This window comes from Schistocerca cancellata, chromosome 10 (assembly GCF_023864275.1).
Source record: "Schistocerca cancellata isolate TAMUIC-IGC-003103 chromosome 10, iqSchCanc2.1, whole genome shotgun sequence".
NCBI classification, from domain to species: Eukaryota; Metazoa; Arthropoda; class Insecta; order Orthoptera; family Acrididae; genus Schistocerca; species Schistocerca cancellata.
The window spans coordinates 27971576-27992985 of record NC_064635.1 but is presented as its reverse complement, the minus strand read 5'-3'; the positions used below and the strand labels follow the sequence as shown (position 1 = coordinate 27992985).

General features: G+C 38.4%; 1 protein-coding gene across 3 annotated transcripts in view; it reads right to left on the bottom strand.

Moving 5' to 3' along the window:
- LOC126106767 (uncharacterized) overlaps positions 1-19101 on the bottom strand; it is an 88828-nt gene extending 69727 nt beyond the window's left edge. For 2 of the 3 annotated variants that reach the window (XM_049913145.1, XM_049913147.1), the window contains exons 1-2: positions 18981-19101; positions 18767-18887 (exon numbers count right to left, since the gene is read on the bottom strand). In XM_049913145.1, coding sequence (XP_049769102.1) covers positions 18767-18887; positions 18981-19003 — 144 coding nt within the window. In that variant the 5' untranslated portion in view covers positions 19004-19101. The remainder of the gene's footprint in view (positions 1-18766; positions 18888-18980) is intronic. The other variant, XM_049913146.1, reaches the window with a different exon arrangement.
- Between the last annotated feature and the right edge of the window lie 2309 nt (positions 19102-21410).

The following is a 21410-nucleotide window of genomic DNA, read 5'->3' as shown; positions in this document are numbered from 1 at the left end:
CACAGGGAAGTATTGTCCTTCAACTTTAAGGAATTGCAGGAAGATTGATAAAATATCCATCTGCCGCACTGAATAGGGACACACTAAATCTGGACAAAAGCAAAATAATACCTATAACAAAAACGAACAACCTGATAGTATCTGGCTATGAGATTAATGGCGAACAACTTGAGCACGTCATATCGTACACGCATTTAAGGGTAATACTAAGAAGGTATATGAAATGGACAATCTCACAAAATCAGCATTAGGGGAGGCAAATTGAAGAGTTAGATATGCCAGAAGGCTTCTGGCAAAACACAGCACAGCCATGAAAGAAAGCATGCACAACACACTAGTACCAGATGGTTATAATTAAAGTCCAACTACTCATAGAGGTCCAGTATGGGTTGTAATTATCAAATGGCACCAAACTTTTCAGGTATGCTAATGTGTTCATCTGGAACCTATTTACACTGGAAAACAAATTAGTTCCAAATGTGGCCGCCAGATGCAAATCTGGCACTGTACACTGCATGGCATCCATACTGTAATTTGACAAGCAATAATGTGAGTGAATAGTGTGGCCAACAAGAAGAGATTGTGCACTGTTAGTGAATGTTTTATGTGAATGGCAGCAATTACAGTGCTGCATTGAGAGACTATCACTGACTGAAAGGTCTGAGGGAGAGGCTTGATGTAATTACATGATTTAACCCTTTTGCGGGCACATTTTTTGTAGCAACTGAGCTAAGAAAATTTTTTTGCTATCCTATTATAATTATGATCAACTGACTACATTTATTTTTTGATAATTTTATTTTTGTGATTTAGGACCAAAAACAGTGGTGATACATATACCACAGCACCTTTGTGAGGTATTAAAGATATGGTGGGAAATAGATTTCCTCTTCCCTTTTGCGAGCTGTGTTGCCATTAAACGTAAAAAAACAATGAACATAATTTTCCATTTTTATTTTATGTTTTTTCACTTTATTAAAAAAGTTTACTTACCAAAATGTGAAAACAATTCTAGAAACTATCACACAATAATGGTACGAGCTGATACAGGTCACAATGTATATTGCAGAAATGAACAGGACAACTGTAGTGATCCCACTACAAACAGAAACTGACTGTTGTAGCAGTTTTCATGCACCTGATATCATCATTTTCATCATCATTGGCTCACAAGTCACCAATGTGGAGTCACCTAAAAAGGACTTTCAATACAGTGACCGAACTCCCCCGAATGGCACCTCCTGGCCAAAAATGCCATACGATCATTTCATTTCATAGGCAGAGGTGGTAAGACGTATTCTCAAATGCTTTGGGATATCCCTAAGTTTGTGGTAAATATGCTTCCAAGGATCACGAAGGACAGATTAATTCTGTGGTAAGTATACCTCACAAACACCTTCCAGAAACTACTTTGATGGTAACAGTACTTCCCAAGAAGCATTAAAACACCATTGTTTGGTAGGATATCCATTTCCCACAGTCTTGAAGGCTGTATTTCATAACAAACAGAAACTACTGCTGATGCAATAGACTGCCACTAGATGCCAATATCGTACAGAATGCTGTAAAGTAATACATTTAGTGGGAAGTATATCCCTCATGACCTGTGAAAGGATTAAAGAAGATAATGAAATTTGAAAACACGAATGAGCCTGTGTGGCACATGGATGAGGAAGGTGTGTGAAGTTAATGATGTAGCTGTTGCTATAAATGATTGTGAATCATGTGTCCCAGGTAGTGCTAGTGTTCATGCAGTGTCAGTAGAATTTTACATCCCATGGTTAACAGTATGGAAAGTTTTGTCATTTATTTTACACTGGTACCCATACACAATTCAGACACTGAAGCAACTGAAACCTCATTAACTGCAGCAACATTCTGAATTCGCTCTTCAGATTCTGGCATGGTTCGAAGTTGATGACATGGCCGGGCAATATTCCATGGAGTGACAATGCATATTTGACATTACAGGGTGCAGTGAATACATAGACCTGCCGAATTTGGGATACTGTTGAACCACGTGTTATGCACAAAGAGCCACTATACTCACCATATGTGACTCTGTGGTGCAGATTCACGAGCACCTTTGGTCTCGGTCCATTCTTCTTTCAAGAAAATATACCCAGAGGCCTGTCAGGTGTTCCGTGACATTTGCACATTATCAAGACCACCTAGTGCAGCATGTGATTCCTGCTAGGGGACAGCATGAACTGCATGAAAACCACTGTTTTCATACAACATGCAGCAACAACTCATGTCGTTCACCCTGTGAAAGATCTGCTTAATGCAACCCTCCACAAACATGTTATTTCCAGACTATTCCAGATGCATAGTCTGCAAGATCACTTGATATGAACCCATGTAACTTTTCTGCTGTCAATCACGCAGTCTTGTGGATGCAGCATCTTGTCACTGTCTCCAGTGCTCATATTAAACAAATTGTGTAAGCAGCAGTTAGTAATAAAATCAACATTATGCCTTTCTCACTAGTTTGACCTCTTCTGTCCACATCTTGTTCCTCGTCCATTATATAGGGAAACATTTCTATACGTCGTCTTGACTTCATAGTGCCAGATTTGCGCCTGGTGGCCTAAATAGGAACTAATTAACACATTAGAATATCTATCAAGTTTTGCTGCATACAACAATTACAGCCCTCACTGGATCTCTGAGTAGCTGCACTTACTTTATAACGACCTAGTATGACCATTTGTTCCTGTGTCAAACTCTCATTGAGTAGGTGTGAGAACTGCCAGCAAAATAATTCAGAGATACGCTGCTAGGATCATAGAAGGTCAGCAAAGCTCATACAAAATTGCAATAAAAATGCTCATAGAACCTAAATGGGAATCCTTGGAAGAACACCAGCATAGTTCTGACAAAATCCTGTTGGAAAATTTACAGAATCTGTATTCATTCATCCATCGTGTACCAAATATCTCATTAAGGAGAACCTTCAAGGACATGGGAAGAGTGAAGATATACACTAACAGATGAGGACATAATAGAAACAAACTGCATATGGGACTAACAATAAATCATCATTATCTACTGCTTAATGCTATTCACACATACACTACCTAAATTTAATTGAGTAAATTAGTACGAAGGCTATTTTGGAGAATAAAAAACTGCTGCTTACACAGTTTTACTATATAGTGCTGTCTATTGCTATTAGTAGCTTAATACTGACTTGATACACTGGTATTTTTCAAAGAAACTATTTTTTTTTTTTTTTTTTTTTTTTTTACATCTGTAGGTACTGAGACCTATTTATAGTATGCTAGCTGTTACCTGTGGCTGTGCATGCATACTGAGCAATGGTGATTAAGCAAGCTAGTAATTTATAAATATCTGGGTATGTAGCCGCAAAATTATGAAAAGAATAGATTGCTATTCATCATAAAGAGAAGACTGGGCCACAGACAGGCGCAGCAACAAAATGGCTACTATACATTCAGCTTTCGATCAAAGTGACTTGTTGCAAAATAGAAAAAAAGCCCCCCCCCCCCCCCCCACACACAAGCTATAGGTATATATTTATGTAGACATTATGTATGTCTTTACGAATAAATATGTGTAGTACCGGTATACAGGTACATAATGAGTATGTTTATTATTTTACCTTATGTCAAACTGTAGCTTAAAATATTTTAAAGTACAAAAGTTTTTCTTTCTTATTAATTATTTATGGCTCGTTGTTGCTTCTTTTGCAAGGTCGTACAAATTTTTCGAGTTGAATACTTGCGAGCATGCCACAGAGTTGCCCACAAGACGAGTATGTTTTTTCTATATGCATACTGGCAAGTTTCCTTGCTCTTGTTTTTCATTTAAAGTCATTCTAAAAACAAATTTTAGTGGAAATTGCAATCTTCTGAACTGAAAATACAAATATGTCAGTATCATTAGGATTTGTGGAATCAAAATGCTTTCTCCTTTAGCTGCACCACTAACTGTTACACTCTTGACAATGTTTCGGACCTATACATGTAATTTGTAGGTGTGAACTGTTACACAATCTGGTCGCATCAAGATTTCACTTTAAAGGGAGCAGAGCACCAACTTCTAACCTCAGTTTATGTGGTGATTTGCTCACGTTTTTGACAGGTAGATATTCTACATTATCTTCTACTTTTCACTGTTTCTTCAATTATCAATCCTACATTCTCATTAGTCAGCAACTTTTCTCACCAGTTGTTCTGTATCGTGAAAAATATTACAGAATTCAGCTCTAGTATAACAATGCCATTAGCACCTGTATCAATACGATCTTCATCAATTTTCAGAAAAGTGTCCACATATTGTCCCGATACCATGTCATGCAATCGCACACACATATTTGTTGTTAAACTAAATATTTTAACATTCTCCCATAAGATTTTCTTTCACCTCTGGCAATGTTTGTTGATTAACTCACAAAGGAATTATAGACATTGGTTGCAAGTGGTACTGATTTAAATCAATGAGGAAAGTTTAAAATTTTTGCTGGACCAGGATTCAAAATGGATCTCCTGCTTACTATGCAGCTCCTCTGACCATAAGCCATCCAGAGACAGTGCTCTCCATAACTGCAGGGACTACCATAGCATGCCTCCTGTCAGACCCAAATGCTCAACTTATCCACACAGTACTAATGTAGTGGCCCTTGTCCATTATCTTCACATTACTCATGGCATTTTACCAATTCCTGTAAGAGTTTGAGCCTGGTGTGCATCTGCACTCTCTTTTAGGAAATTCTCAAACGAATGTGGTTGAAGTGTTAAAGTTCTGTGACTTGACCAATGTTTTTACCAAGATTTTAGGACCACACCTCAGAACAATGTTGTGTTCAAAACAATCTTCAGAATGATGACAGTTTTACTACAATACGACTGATACCTTTTAATATGAAATTATTTCATCTACGAATGTCCCATTAGTTACTACAAAAAGGGCATACAACTGCAAGCCAATAATATGACCTTTCCACCTATGAAACTTAGATCACTATTAATATTCTGCATGGTACAACTTAGTGCTATACATCATTCAACAAAATTAGTAATTTTTAACATGGTTGATGTTCACTGATGTGAACAAGCTGTTCCATTCCCTGCTTCACCCTCTCAGTAGTCAATTATTTTTACCCTTTGTAAAATAGCTTATGTTCTTTCTCAGGGTTCGTGCAATCTCCATACCAAATCTCATCAAAATCTATTCAGCAGCTTAGTCATGAAAACACAACACAAAGATTTAATTTTGCATTTATAATATTAGTACAAAAAGTATGTATGGATTATTACACCGGTACTTGCCAAGTAGCTAACAACTTTTCAATCCCTGAATCTACATATCCAAACAATTTGTTAAAATAGCAGCTTTTAATTTTATAATAAATGAAGAGCACCAGTTTGCTTTTATTCTACAGTATTACTTTCATTGTGTTAACTGGTTTCAAGCTTACAAGACCACCTTCAGACATTTACTGAGTATTGTCACCAAAGAAGTTACAATGTTTGCAAACAACATTGGAAGAGGAGTAACACGTCTAGACTGAAGCAGAAACATACAGTAAGTAACATCTTTGACAGTGTGGTGGTAATGCAAAGAGGATGTTAAATCACAATCAATTCATGCAAAAGCATGAGTTTGAAGCAAAACTTAATATGAACCCAGTGTCTCCTAGAATGTATGGGCTTCCTAAACTCTATAAACAAGAGGTTCCTATTCGTTCAGTTTTATCATCATTCACTGCTCCATCTTACAAACTAGCAAGTAAACTGGATGTCCTAATTAAGAGCAAGACTAAATTCAAACCAAAGCATGGTATTTCAAACTCTGTGGGCCTAGTAAATAAAAGGTATATCTGTCTCACACAGTGATAAATTAGTATCCTTTGATGTCTGCAGTTCGTTTTCCAACATACCAGTGGTGGAATTCATCGATATTCTGACAGAGCTGATGCACAAGTCTAATGTCAATCCTGTGGAACTGAACAACTTCAGACTGGCCACTCCGACATGCTTGACACAGAACTATTTCCAGTTTCAAGGGACTCTTTATAAACAATTAGATGGCTTAGCTATGGGTTCCCCCCTCAGTCGACTGTTGGCTGAAATATTTATGGACCATTTGGAACAAAATTTTCTAAAAACAAAACCTTTGACTGCAAATATCAAATATTGGTTTAGATATGTAGATGATGTCCTGTGTATGTGGACTGGTAATACACGACAACTCAACATATTTTTGAAAAACCTGAACAGTCAACATAAAAATATTCAGTTCACAAAGAAGATTGGCAACAAATCCATGAACTACTTAGATCTAACAATTGACATCAGTACACACACACACATATTATTTAAAAATGTATAGAAAAACTACAACTAGAGACACAGTAATACCTTCTTTCTCAAAACACTCCATAGCTCACAAACGTGCAGCTTTTCACTCAGTGGTACACCACCTCATATCTGTCCCCATGTTCAGAGATGATTTCAAAGAACAGTTAGATACAATAAAGCCAATGGCTTATTGACCACATCTTGCACAGGAAACAAAAATGGAAAATTATACCCCTCCTCCATACCCCACCTGCTTCCCCATCCATTGTCTGCAAGAAATGGTGCACAATACCATATCTAGGTCAGGTATCACAGATTGTAGCCAAAGCACTGAAAGCCTGCAAGTGTAGGCTTTCCTACTATGTTAAGAACACAACAGCCCAGTGTATTTTTAATAGTAAAGATAAGATCCAGTTATTAGCTAACAGTGGGGTATACAAAATCACCTGTCCTGATTGTGACAAATTTTACATCGGTCAGTCAGGTAGAGACGTAGCAACTAGGCTGGCTGAACATGAACGCAGCTGGACGTTGCAGAATTCTGACTCCGCTTTTGCTGAGCATGTACTGAGTGAGGGTCACAACTACCAGCCAGTGTCCCATTTACTTCACTTAGCCAAAAAAGGCCATAAACTCAACCTGCTGGAAGCCCAGGAAATTAACAAACATCTAGCTCACAGTCCAGATCAATTCCTAAATGACCAGACACAGCTCAACACTTTCCCTCTCCTAAGCTTCATATGATCAGCTCTGTTTTTCATTACTTCCCACACTGTCTTTTCCTACATATTCCCATTTTCCTGTATTCATTAAGTTCTTCTGTTTTATTGAAGTTGTCTATATATTCCATATAGACTGTAGTTTCAATTGTTAAGGCTTTCTTTTATCTGGTACTTGTATTACTGTCCACGTTTAACACCTTTTGTAGTTGTCTCATCAAATATGGTTTATATTTTCCTTGGTTCATTTATGTAATGCAGAGTGTTACATAGCCACAGTTTTGAATATAATGTTAATGGTAAAATGCAGCACCACCACACTCTCAAAGACTGTATTTACCCTAAGTTCCCTCAAACTCCTCCATTGTCCTGCATTTATTTATTTATTTCTGTTTATCTTACTGATATTACTTAATTTCCTTATGTATTCTGTAGTTTCATTGAAAATTTTTTCTTCTTTTAATTGGATTGTGTATCATTCTCGACGTTTTATACCTCCTGATGTAGTCTTGTCTTATTTTATTTTATTAGTTTTGTTTATTAATAGAAACTTATGTAGGCATGCTGTTCCTATTTTGGGTTAAAGTTTTTCCTGTCAACTCCATTTTTATTTATTTACTGTTCAATTTTTTACTTTTTCATTGCATTACCACCATACTGTCAAACATGTTACTGTATGTTTCTGCTTCAGTCTAGATGTGTTACTTCTCTATATAATAGACTATGTTTGTTTGTAATCAAACTTTGTTATATTAGTAATGTTTGTTTACAATTATCAACGTTTGTTATGTTAGTGATTTGTCTGATTCTTTCTTATGTGTCTGTATTGCCATATGATAAATAAATAAACTTCTCTTCCAATGTCATTCACTTCTTTCGCGACAATACTAGTAAATGTGTGAAGATTGCCTTGTAAGCCGAAAACCAGTTAACACAATAAAAGTAATACTGCAGAACAAAAGAAAACTGGTGCTTTTTACTTATTATAATGTTGTTCTACCGAGAACCGACAGAAGATTCTGTTAACATTTTTTTTTGACGGGAGCTAACTGAGTATCTTAATTTTACTGCCAAAGTACACAACTCTGATAAACTCCAGTATGCAATTCGACTCATAAGCTTTGACCTCTAATACTAATATCATACTGGAAAGATGCAGCATGTACAACTTTCAAAATGCCAACCAATACTCGTAAATGTTTTCATGGTTCCAAAATGTAATGATGAATTATAGAACTGCAGGAATTGTTAATAATAATAGAAACTAACATGACAACCATGGGAAAACTCTGTTCTGGGTGGGGAAAACTAAGGTGTAACATAAGAATCTTACAAACACAGTAATAGTAAAATAAAATCAGTCCATGTGCAATCTACCAATGACCAGGTTCTTGACACCTCAGATTTTTATAATTTTTTTAAAATATTTATAGTACTGTAGTAGTTTTCATAAAAAACCCTAAATTAAAAATTCTGTTGGGACTTTCATTTCTGAATTACTAATTTATAAAACTATCAAAATTATGTGTGTTAGATTTATTGCACCACCAGTTTGATTCTATATTTCTATATGAACATCCTCGGGTGATCATTGGCACAAATGTGCCAGTGTGATTATTTAAAATGCTTGATTTTTCCAATAAAACATTGAACTGCACACCATGTTGGGATACAACATGTACAATATTCATTCCACTGTGTTGGCTGTGCTTGGTACTTGGCATATTCCAACAGGTGCCTTTCAAGATTAAGTATTTTAAATCATGACACTGGCATTTTTCTGTCACCTTATCACCTGAGCCCAAGGACTTAATGAGTTACACATGCATGCAGCAACCTGGTCCTCTTTCCTTCACCAGTGCTTTGCTAATTTTATCTTAACAACTAAGCTCTACTGGAGTGAATTACTGTCAATACAAGTGATTGTTTTTGTTTCATTATACGAGGATAATCCCAAAAGTAAGGTCTCCTATTTTTTTATAAGTACATAGACCTGTTTTTTTCTGCAATGGTTTACATCAGTTTACACATTGAACATTTAGCTATTTTTCGACATAATCACCTTTTCTGTCGATGCATTTTTGTAGACGCTGTGGCAGTTTTTGTATGCCTATCTCATACGAGCTCGCCGCCATGCTGTTCAGAAAGTTATGAACCTCTTCTTTCACCTCATCGTCGGAGCTGAATCGCTTTCCGGCCAAATGTTCTTTTAACCTGGGGAACAGGTGAGAGTCACTGGGTGCCAAGTCAGGACTATACGGTGGGAGGGTGATTATGTTCGACAGAAACTTTTGCAGGAGAGCAACGGTTTGCCGAGCGATGTGTGGGCGAGTGTTGTCATGGAGAATGTGTACGTCCTTGCTCAACATTCCTCTTCTCCGGTTCTGAATTGCCCATTTGAGTGTTTTCAGAGTCTCACAGTACCTGTCAGCGTTAATTGTGGTCCCAGTGGGCATAAAGTCGACCAACAACACCCCTTTCTGATCCCAAAAAATGGCTGTCATGACTTTACCGGCAGACTGAAAACACTCTACACCACTTACGAACATTTTTGACATTCATGCGCGACTCACCATACACTTCCGTCAACTGGCGATGGATTTCAATCAGCACAGTGCCCTTTGCGGTCAAAAACCGAGTAACTGTGTTCAATTCGCACTTGGCGGTAACATCCAACGGGAGCTCCATTCTCAACAACTGCCATGCCAAGACTGAGCGTCTCAGCACAGCGTGCACATGTTTACACATAGTGCGTGAAGCACTCTTCATAACAGTGTGACCAACTGCCACACAAACAGAGTTCTGTACTTATAAAAAAAAGAAAAATAGGAGACCTTACTTTTGGGATTACCTTCGCATATTGAAAATATCTATTCCCTTTTTGTTGATCCACAACTATAAACCACAATTACTGTATATTAAATGTTATATAAAATGGCAAAAGGCATTGCGTCCCTTACAATACTTATGTTAATTGTTGGACAGCATGGTTTAGTAAAAACTTTAAAATGAAAAAGCAAAGTGTGCTTAATTAATATTCAATCATTTCACTTTAACTATATTTTTGAAGGCCAACTTGCAAACCCAAGTGCACTTAAGGTAGACTTGGCACTGCATATAGCAGTAAAATAAAATTATTTCCACATGTTCCCTTTGGAATAACATCATGACATTTGGCACACAGATTAACAAATAGTGTATAACACATCATGTTTTTTAAAAAACTAAAAATCAGGTTTCTGAAATTTGTAGAACTTATCAATTTGTTTGGGAACATTTTGCATCTTCATGAATTTGGTCAAGCAGCACATATTCTTGGAGACATTAATGAACACAATAAAACTGTCTAAGTTGCAGGTCTGTATGTCAAATACTTTGAGACTAGCCATTTTTAGGTTTCCAAACACTGCAAAAATTACACAATTTCGGGAAACTTTAAAAATTAATAACACAAAACAAAATTTCCAAAAAATCTGATTGTGGACTGTCTTATTTTAATACAATACAATGAAAAAAAATTAATAAATTATAAAATATCAAGGTTCAAGTTTATTTTGTTGTTGGTTGATTTCATATGAAATGGCCCAATATAGCAAACCAACTGACACAGGAACAAGGTATGGCTAAAAAAATCATGAAAAATAATGAAACATGGAATTGACAATTAAAATTAAGCTATTTAGATCAAGTAGACACAGCAATGCAAAATATAAGTAAATAAATCTTAAAAGAAATAGTGCCACATTTGGGGGAAAAAAAACAGGCAAATATTTGTGAAAATAGAACTTATAAAAATGATTACTACCAATTACATTTGCAGCAGTTTAAGTTGTGCTTTTAGATTACTGCCTAACCTAACCCTCGAAAGCCAGGACATACTCTGAATAAACAGTATGGTTTATGCCATTTACTAAGACAATCACAGATAAGATTTAATAACAGGCCGCTTACATGCTTTGCATTGTAACCTCATCACGTCATATTACATCCTGACTCAAAGTGAAGAATTGGAATCAGCACACTAGAATTGACCTCTTAAGTCCATTCTGAATCCTGGAAAAGAAGACAAAGTCTACATGAAAATGATTTGTCTCTCTCTCTCCTATTGTCTACATCTACATCTACATCCATACTCTGCAAGCCACCTGACGGTGTGTGGCGGAGGGTACCTTGAGTACCTCTATCTGTTCTCCCTTCTATTCCAGTCCCGTATTGTTCGTGGAAAGGAGGATTGTAGGTATGCCTCTGTGTGGGTTCTAATCTCTCTGATTTTATCCTCATGGTCTCTTCGCGCGATATACGTAGGAGGGAGCAATATACTGCTTGACTCCTCAGTGAAGGTATGTTCTCGAAACTTCAACAAAAGCCCGTACCAAGCTACTGAGCATCTCTCCTGCAGAGTCTTCCACTGGAGTTTATCTATCATCTCCGTAACGCTTTCGCGATTACTAAATGATCCTGTAACGCAGTGCGCTGCTCTCCGTTGGATCTTCTCTATATCTTCTATCAACCCTATCTGGCATGGATCCCACACTGTTGAGCAGTATTCAAGCAGTGGGTGAACAAGCGTACTGTAATTACTTCCTTTGTTTTCAAATTGCATTTCCTTAGGATTCTTCCAATAAATCTCAGTCTGGCATCTCCTTTACCAACGATAAAGGATCTTTCATTCTATGTATTCACAGCACATTGCACTTGTCTACATTGAGATTTAATGTGCAAGTCCCTGAACCATTCGTCAATTCGCTGCAGATCCTCCTGCATTTCAGTACAATTTTCCATTGTTACAACCTCTTGATATACCACAGCATCATCCGCAAAAAGCCTCAGTGAACTTCCGATGTTATCCACAAGGTCATTTATGTATATTGTGAATAGCAACGGTCCTAAGACACTCCCCTGCGGCACACCTGAAATCACTCTTACTTCGGAAGACTTCTCTCCATTGAGAATGACATGCTGTGTTCTGTTATCTAGGAACTCTTCAATCCAATCACACAATTGGTCTGATAGTCCATATGCTCTTACTTTGTTCATTAAATGTCTGTGGGGAACTGTATCGAACGCCTTGCGGAAGTAGAAACGCAGCATCGACCTGGGAACCCGTGTCTATGGCCCTCTGAGTCTCGTGGACGAATATCACGAGCTGGGTTTCACATGATCGTCTTTTTCGAAACCCATGCTGATTTTTATAGAGTAGATTTCTAGTCTCCAGAAAAGTCATTATACTCTAACATAATACATGTTCCAAAATTCTACAACTGATCGACGTTAGAGATATAGGTCTATAGTTCTGCACATCTGTTCGACGTCCCTTCTTGAAAACGGGGATGACCTGTGCCCTTTTCCAATCCTTTGGAACGCTACGCTTTTCTAGAGACCTACGGTACACCGCTGCAAGAAGGGGGGGCAAGTTCCTTCGCCTACTCTGTGTAAAATCGAACTGGTATCCCATCAAGTCCAGTGGCCTTTCCTCTTTTGAGCGATTTTAATTGTTTCTCTATCCGTCTGTCGTGTATTTCAATATCTATCATTTTGTCATCTGTCCGACAATCTAGAGAAGGAACTACAGTGCAGTATTCCTCTGTGAAACAGCTTTGGAAAAAGACATTTAGTATTTCGGCCTTTAGTCTGTCATCCTCTGTTTCAGTACCATTTTGGTCACAGAGTATCTGGACATTTTGTTTTGATTCACCTACCGCTTTGACATAAGACCAAAGTTTCTTAGGATTTTCTGCCATGTCAGTATATAGAACTTTACTTTCGAATTCATTGAACACCTCTCGCAAGGCCCTCCTCACATTACATTTCGCTTCGCGTAATTTTTGTTTGTCTGCAAGGCGTTGGCTATGTTTATGTTTGCTGTGAAGTTCTCTTTGCTTCCGCAGCAGTTTTCTAACTCGGTTGTTGTACCACGGTGGCTCTTTTCCATCTCTTATGATTGTGACTATGTAAATCACAGTTTAGGTTAAACTGATTATCATTAGCAACAAAAACCAGTTAGGAGGATTTAAATGATAAACAGTAAATTACTTAACACAGTATTTGGCATTACAGAAGCATCCGATTCCACCCATCTACTTTGACCCATGATGTCATCATCAATACAGTAGAAACTCCTACTTTCAGTATATCCAATATGGCAACTATGACGTCACTATGTACACACACAAAATAATGCGAAAGCACATAAGTAACACAATATTGCCTCACTCCAAAAACAAAATGAAACTAACATGACAATTGCGGGAAATTGGGGGTTTCGGGCGAGGACAAGCTAAATATACAGCAACAAGAAAAAATGCCGCAGAATCCCAAAACAATATCATGAGGGGGAAAAAAAAATTACAGCATTCCACAACACCAACAAAAACCGCAGGAATCTGACATTTCCCTTGGCCTATGTAGCTGAGCCACAGCTGTTGATACCAAAAAACCAACACTTACAACTACGAAAAATAGAACCAGAAGCCCAGTACCTCAACAAACAAAAAATCAGGCATTACTACATCAATTAAAACGCAATCAACCTACCTTAATACACAAAACATAATAATTACGTAAAGCCAAAACAAAAATTGCTTAGTGACAACAGGATCCAGCGATACAATCTAGGTTGGCCACCCTAAACACTACAAAAACTTCCTAAACCACCCACAACCTACCACCCACAAACCAACCCTAAACCACCCACATCAACCCCCCTTTCAAACAAAAAAATAAATAAATAATAAAAAATAATAATAATAAATAAAACACAAAATAAACCAAAATCAAGCACACCTTACAAATCAACAAAAACTGCCACCAAACTGGTCCTCTAGAATATAATTATAAAACACCCCCCTCTCCCCGACCCCACCCACAATCTGCCTCGTTAACTCAACAACCAATACCCACAACCTCCCTCCCCCAAATGCCACACAAACGTAACCCCAAAAACTCACCACCCTCATCCTATACATCTTACTCACACTCCTTAAAAAATCGTGAAAAAATACAATAATCCCCAACGACACTTTTCAGTCATTATTACCACAAATGCTACACCTAACGCACTGCAACCAGCACAAATAAATGCAGAAATTTAATAATAGACATCATGTCATCACCCATCTTGGCACGCATTGATGCACTATTAAATTTCACTGTCATGTCCATACCTAACAGAAACCATACAACAAATTAAACTTCTTCCCGCACAACAAACACCAAACCAATATGGCCTAACAAATTGTTCAAATGGCTCTAATCGCTACAGGATTTAACATCTGAGGTCATCAGTCCCCTAGAATTAGAACTACTTAAACCTAACCAACCTAAGGACATCACACACATCCATGCCCGAGGCAAGATTCGAACCTGCAGCCGTAGCAGGCGCACGGTTTCCGGACTGAAGTGCCTAGAACCGCTCGGCCACAACGGCCGGCAAGGCCTAACAAAAAACCGTTAATAACTCACTGAAAACACTTCCAAACCATGTAACACCACAAACTATGTACACTCACAGTGATGTTGCAACTGTTAACACCAAACCTCAAATGAACCCAATATAACACATTACACTAAGTATACACAAATACACCACCAGAGAGACCCACCAAACAAAAAACAACATCTGCAAACAAACAACCAAAAACTCTGTGCTGCAGTGACCTCACACACCACAACACCATTACACCATGGGTCAAAGCAGATGGGTGGAACTGGACACTTTCATTGACCCCAATATTCTTTCCACATACTACTTCTGAACAAATGCTACTTCCTACTTTATCTGCATATCACCACCATATATCTCAGATAGGGATTGTGATAAAAAGATAAGAAAGATTAGGACACGTACAGAGGCATACGGACAGTCATTTTTTCCGTAACTCAGTACACTAGTGGAACAAGAAAAGTAAATGATAAAATTGGTAAAATGTGCCCTTTGTCATGCACAGTAGGTTGTGGCACATTTATGTAGACGTAATAGTAACACATCTTAAAATGATTCATAATCAATGTAACAGCATAGCCTGTCACTGCTTGACAAAATGCTACCATATTCACTGGAGCTACAGTATTTTACAATGTATGTTTTTTTTTTATTCCCTAGATTTGCACTTGACAGACAGTCCTATGGTGGACTAAGAAGCTGAATACTCATACAAAAATGTTGCTAACTTTTAGATGAGATCCATCTTCAGAGCTAAAAGAACTGTACAGCTATACTGTTCCGGTCTACTACACAGTAGCTTGGGCGGAAAGAAGGGATACTGATGGACAGAGTCCGCAGGGAGAGAAAGGAGGCAGGAAAGGTGGGAGGGAAGGATGACTGACAGCTCATTGAGATGGGGCACAAGTGGATGATATAGGACTGCAGCCCAAGCAAGCTAACCCTGCTGTAGACAGGGGAGAAGTTGTGTATGGTGCACAGTGATATGGAAGAGTGGATTGGGAGGGGGAGGTAGGACACAGGAAGATGGAGAGTAAGGAGAGGATGGTGTGAGTGTAGAATGAGTGACATGGGAGGCACAAGTACAGGGGCCAGCATATACACTGATGAGCCAAAACATGACCACAGCCCACAGCGATGTTTGATGTCGTCTGGTGGCATTACGGCCACATGAAGTGGTAGCGAAAGTATGTAAGTTGAGCAGACATGTACGGGGGATAATCCTAGTGAAGATACAGGCTGCAAATGGGGAAATCCACGGAGATAAGCGACTGACAAAGGGAAGATTATTATTATGCAGAGCCTGTGAACAAGTATCTCGAAAATGACAAAGCTGATTGCAAGTTCACATGCTAATGTTGTGAGCATCTACAGAAGGAGGTAGAAGGACAGTGAAACAAACCAGGTGCTAAATGGTCGGATGTTCTCGACTATTCACGGAACATTGGGCTCCAAGGCTGTCTGCTCTGTAAAGTAGGATACATGGTGGTCTGTGGCATCTCTGCCGAAAGATCACAATGCTGGTGCATGCACAAGTATTTCAGAGCATACTGTTCATCACACATTGTTGAACATGGAGCTCTGCAGCACACCACCCCCTATGCTTTTACATATTGACCCAACAACATCATCAATTATGACTGTAGTGAGCACGGGACCATCAGGATTTGACTGTCAATCAACGGAAACATGCCGGCCCTTCAGATGAATCACAGTTTTGCTACGCTACATCACTGCTCATCTCCTAAAATGCTGCCATAACCATGCTACAGTGGTTTGAGGAGCATTGTCATGAACTCAAGATGTCTCGGCGAACAAATTCACCTGATGTAAATTCTATGGAACAAATCTGGGTTGCTATTGGGCGCCATCACTACATAAGCAATCAGCAGGCTTTTACGTACACAGATTACAATACCTGTGAATAGACATCTAACACCACATACCTCCACAACCTATCAACTGTCTGATTCCTGATATGAAGAATTATTGATGTATTTTGTTCCAAAGACAAACAAGCTATTAAGCACAGGTTTATGTTTTGGCCCATATTAATAAACTATAATAGATTTTCCATATGTTTGGCATTTACCTTTTTCACATGCCACTACTGTCATGTACCAGCTGTGTGTGTGTGTGTGTGTGTGTGTGTGTGTGTGTGTGTGTAAAAGGCATAAGCTAACTGAAGCCTTCAATAGCATTTCAACAGCTGATAACCCGACTGTAACTTATCAATCTGGCCTAGACTTCAAGCTATGCTTCGGATCAATGTGTCTCCACATCTATGATTTCATTGTCACATTTGTTTGCTTTGCCAATTAAGAATGAAACTCACTTTCCTACCTACCCTAGAATCAAGAATTTTATTCACCGTAGATCATTTTACAATGATACTGGCTTTGTCATATAGGATGTAGTAGTACATACATAATAATAAACTAATGTCAGTACTTTGTAGTATACATTTTACACATGGCACTGTACCAAATTACGCCAGGATAGTTTCTAAAGTTAATGCAATAAACTATACTATAATATAATATTATATGGTATTGCATAGTATATTCTGTACATAGTGAGTTGTATACACAAAGCACCTACACACGACTTAACCACAGTACACAATAATATGTTTAACTACAGAAAAATTTTAAATGGTAATATCCTCCCCAGGCATCTCAAAGAATTCTTTGGTGTCATAAAATATGATGATCTGACAGCTAGCTGTACCACTTAATAAAAAAAAAAAAAATGTATCCATAGACTGAACTTGAATTGGCAGTTTACTAAACATTCGAGTGGGTTTACTTTGTGAGAATATCCTGTTCTAACTAATCTGTGGCGTCGTATGTCTAAATTACCCTTAGCTCTGGTGTTGTGTTCATGCATTTCCCCTCTCATAATACATTCTGAGATACTATTTTTAATATAGAGTACAGACAAAAAATGGCTCTGAGCACTATGGGACTTAACTTCTGAGGTCATCAGTCGCCTAGAACTTAGAACTACTTAAACCTCACACACATCCATGCCCAGGGCAGGATTCGAACCTGCGACCGTAGCGGTCGCATGGTTCCAGACTTCAGCGCCTAGAACCACTCTGCCACTCTGTCCAGCAGAGTACAGACACACAAATGTATAAATTTATAATTGTGAGTATTCCAAGTCCGGAAAAAAGAGGACTGTAGTGTTCCCTATGACCTCTTTTACATATTATGCACAAGACTTTTTTTCGTAATTTAAAAATGTTCTTGATGCGAGGGGGCGCACCCAGATAATCTGAGCATATGAAATATGGGACTGGAACAGCCCAAAGTATGTCAGCCTAAGGTACTCCAAGCTCACTACCTCCCTTAGTTTCATGATAAGGTATGCCACCTGGGATATTTTTTCACATATGTGATTGACGTGTCCCTCCCAACAGAGTTTTGAGTCAATCTAAATACCTTACAGTTTTACTGACTTATTGCCTACTTTGAAATTCCCAGTAAAGGTTGTTGGGTTTTATCGGGATTGCACAGGAACTTATTGGCTGCAAACCAGTCCAGGGCCTTATCCTATAGTTCAAGTTACCTTACAGATCAGCCTGTCACAACACACATTCCAAAAACTAAGAAACAAAAGAAATATCTGTGTTCAGTTCTCTTTAAAACTTGCATGGAATCACATGTCACCACATCATTAAGTTACAGGGACAAAGCATACATCCGATGTCAGTATGTTTTGTAATTATTTTGGCAGATCGATTCGACGTGGTGTCAGAAGCAAGTTCCCCATAGGTTACACTATCTGATCAGATTATACGCTTTCTGTACAGATGAGATTAATCTCCCGGAATTATCACAACTATATTTGCGCTTTGATACTGCATACGTTAATTCGTCTGCCTCAGATCTGTCAGTATGACCAAGACTTTGGTGGGAATCATCAACAAACACTCCAGCCAGATGTTACTCCCTCAATTAAGGCAAGAAACCAGACTAACAGACAATGTGATGTCACATGACTGTAACTATGTCCACGGTTTTCTATAATGTATCGTACGCTTCCCAATTGAGGATTCTGCATTATACACTAAATGGTGACAATGAAAATACAATGGTATCCATTTTTGGATTAAAAATGAATGTAATTATGACCAGATTGTTCAGGTATAACTTTCTAACGCTACGGTGTTGTGTCTACATAAAATATTCGAGTCTCGTACGCAACACCAGTTTCGTTATTAATTTGCAAACACTTCGAATAATTTACATTAATTTTGATATAAAAGCACATACCTCAATCATTAAGGGGGAATATCTCTCATCGTCTAAACGTTCAGCTGTGTCAAGCATTTCCACCAGCTCCTTTTGTATTTCTGTTTCATCCTCTGAGTGTTCCAGTTCATCGGAGCTACTGCTGTAAATCACAGGTTCTTACGGAATATACACATTGTTAACATGTAAATCAACTTCAGCACATAATCATATGATCAAAACAGGTATTACATACCTGTCACGAGTTTCACACTCCATACTTGCGCATCCAGCTTATTCACTGTCTGGTTAGAAGCATTTGAAAAACTAAGCACGCTTTTATTTTCGAAATACGTAAACACTAAACACAAAGATGAGTTAAGGAAGAGTCAAAGATGTTACTAAACAAGCGAAGCAATAGAAGTCGTCGTCATTCATTCATTCGAATGATTCGCTCAAGAAAGTGTTTTTCCAACATCTCAAATGTATTTACTTCCACGAAAATGAAATGCGATTTTATATGCTTTCCGTGGAGCAACTGACAGAGAATTTGCTACAATTTTCAACACTACTATCAAGTAATCGGCAACCGGTTTCGACGTTACATTTTATCATCAGGCGCTCTAAATATATAATGGTTACATTTTTTTCGAAAGATATCAGTCAGAAAGACCCGCTTGAAAATTACGTGTACCTGCATCAGCTCTTGTAGTAAACAATAGCGCATGGACTACTGTTAGTGGTGTCACTTGTGTGGTTACTGTAAGAGCTGATACAGAAAGCGGTCATTTTCACGCAGGACTTTCTGACTGATGGCTTTCGGGAAAATTCAGCCACTGTGTATTTAGAGGGCCTGATGATAATGAAGCGTATCATCGAAACCGGTTGCCAATAAATTTATAATGAAATTACAGCTGACAGTAGCGTTGAAACTCATAATATTCATATCGGCTGTGGTCCTCTCCTCCTACTAACAAGGATAGATACGCCGATACAGAGAACTTCATCGTAAGGCTTTCACGATTTGGAAATGTGTAAGACGGCATCATATTCGTTTATTTCAAATGAATAAAAGAATGGGTACCACCGACAAACGTAACTTCAATGTTTTTAAGAACGTTGAAACCTCACTGTCAATGTCGATCTCTCATAAAACTAAGTGCGGTGGAGTTATTTGCTAGTTTCACAATGTATCAGTTTTGATGTAAGAATAAATTGTAACAGGTAATTCAGTAGAATTACTCGACGCTGACCTCATTCACGTACATTTACGTCTGCAATCCGAATCCACATTGTCACCATATGTCGTGTAATCAGCGATTCTTAGTATCTGCGGCAATTTGACACGCAAGCGGATTGGCTAAGAAACAACTAAGAGACAGCTAATTAGAATAATTACTCCACGCACAGAGGCATTCAAAAAATCGCTCTCCATACGTGAATGGAACATGAAGAAATGCTAATAACTACTACAATAGGACGTACCCGCTACCAGTGGTTTGCAGAGTATAGATATATAGTTTTCATTTAAAGTCCATTCCTTTTTAACCATGAGTGCCCTCTTCACCTGCTTGATAAAGATTAACAGTCAACTTCCGCAGACGCGCACTAATAGAAACTATATACGCTGCAGAGTGAAAACTTCATTCTGAAAGTATCAGATTAAATAATCACAGAAATTAAGACACAATGGAACCACATACATTGGCTGTCAGCGGGCATTGATTGAAGTAAGTGGGGACAGATGAAACATTGTGCCAGACATGTATTCGAACCGGAGTTTGAATCCTAGTCCAGCACAAATTTTCAACTTTCAACAATTGATTTCAGTTAATGCCCACTCACAATCAATGTCAGCAATTCCTTCGTGTCTTAATTCATAATGGCTGCTGAATTAAAATGTCAAAAAAGAAGAGACACCATTTTGACCTAGAAGGTAATGAGATACTGTTGACATGCAAGAGGTAATCAGCAACTGCACTGCAATTCTTCAGGCTTTCCCGGCGACCTGTAGACATTTTGAAAAACGAGACTTATGCCGGATGTTCGCGTCGTTATCGCACGATATTTCGATGGCATAACTCGCTTTTTTCTTCAGGTGCTACCCGAAACGACGCAAACATCCGGCAGAAGTACCGTTTTTCAAAATGTCAGCAACTACACTGTCAATACCCGAAATGTGTTTGATGAGTGTGGTGAATTGGGCTATGAATTCTAGGTGGTTATACAGGGAAGATGAGCAATTATTCTATCCGTTAGAAGGCATGATAGGTCCGGATGGTGACTTCTCCTGCTTCTAACTGTGGTTGAAAGCATTTAACTTCTTTGAACACAACAAGAGGCACACAGTTGTAGGCACTCCACTTTTCCTGCGATGGTAACAGCGTGTGTGAATAGTATACAAGTACTTGCCATGCGTCATCTGGCTAATGTTGGAACACTGCGTCCACCACTATCATGAAGAGTGCATCCAGCCTGTGGTGCACAAGATGTGCAGTGTTAGCCATACTCTGTTTTGTGGCTTCAAACGTAGAGCTCTCATTGCATCAGTTCACCAAAGTGGGTATTCTCCCCAACTTTCAGGCCAAACAGTGTTGTGGTTAATGGTCGCTGTAATTCCACTGGATGTAGTAGATGCCGGTGATAAAAATTCGACTGCCCCAGAAACAGGTGCAATTCCTTAATG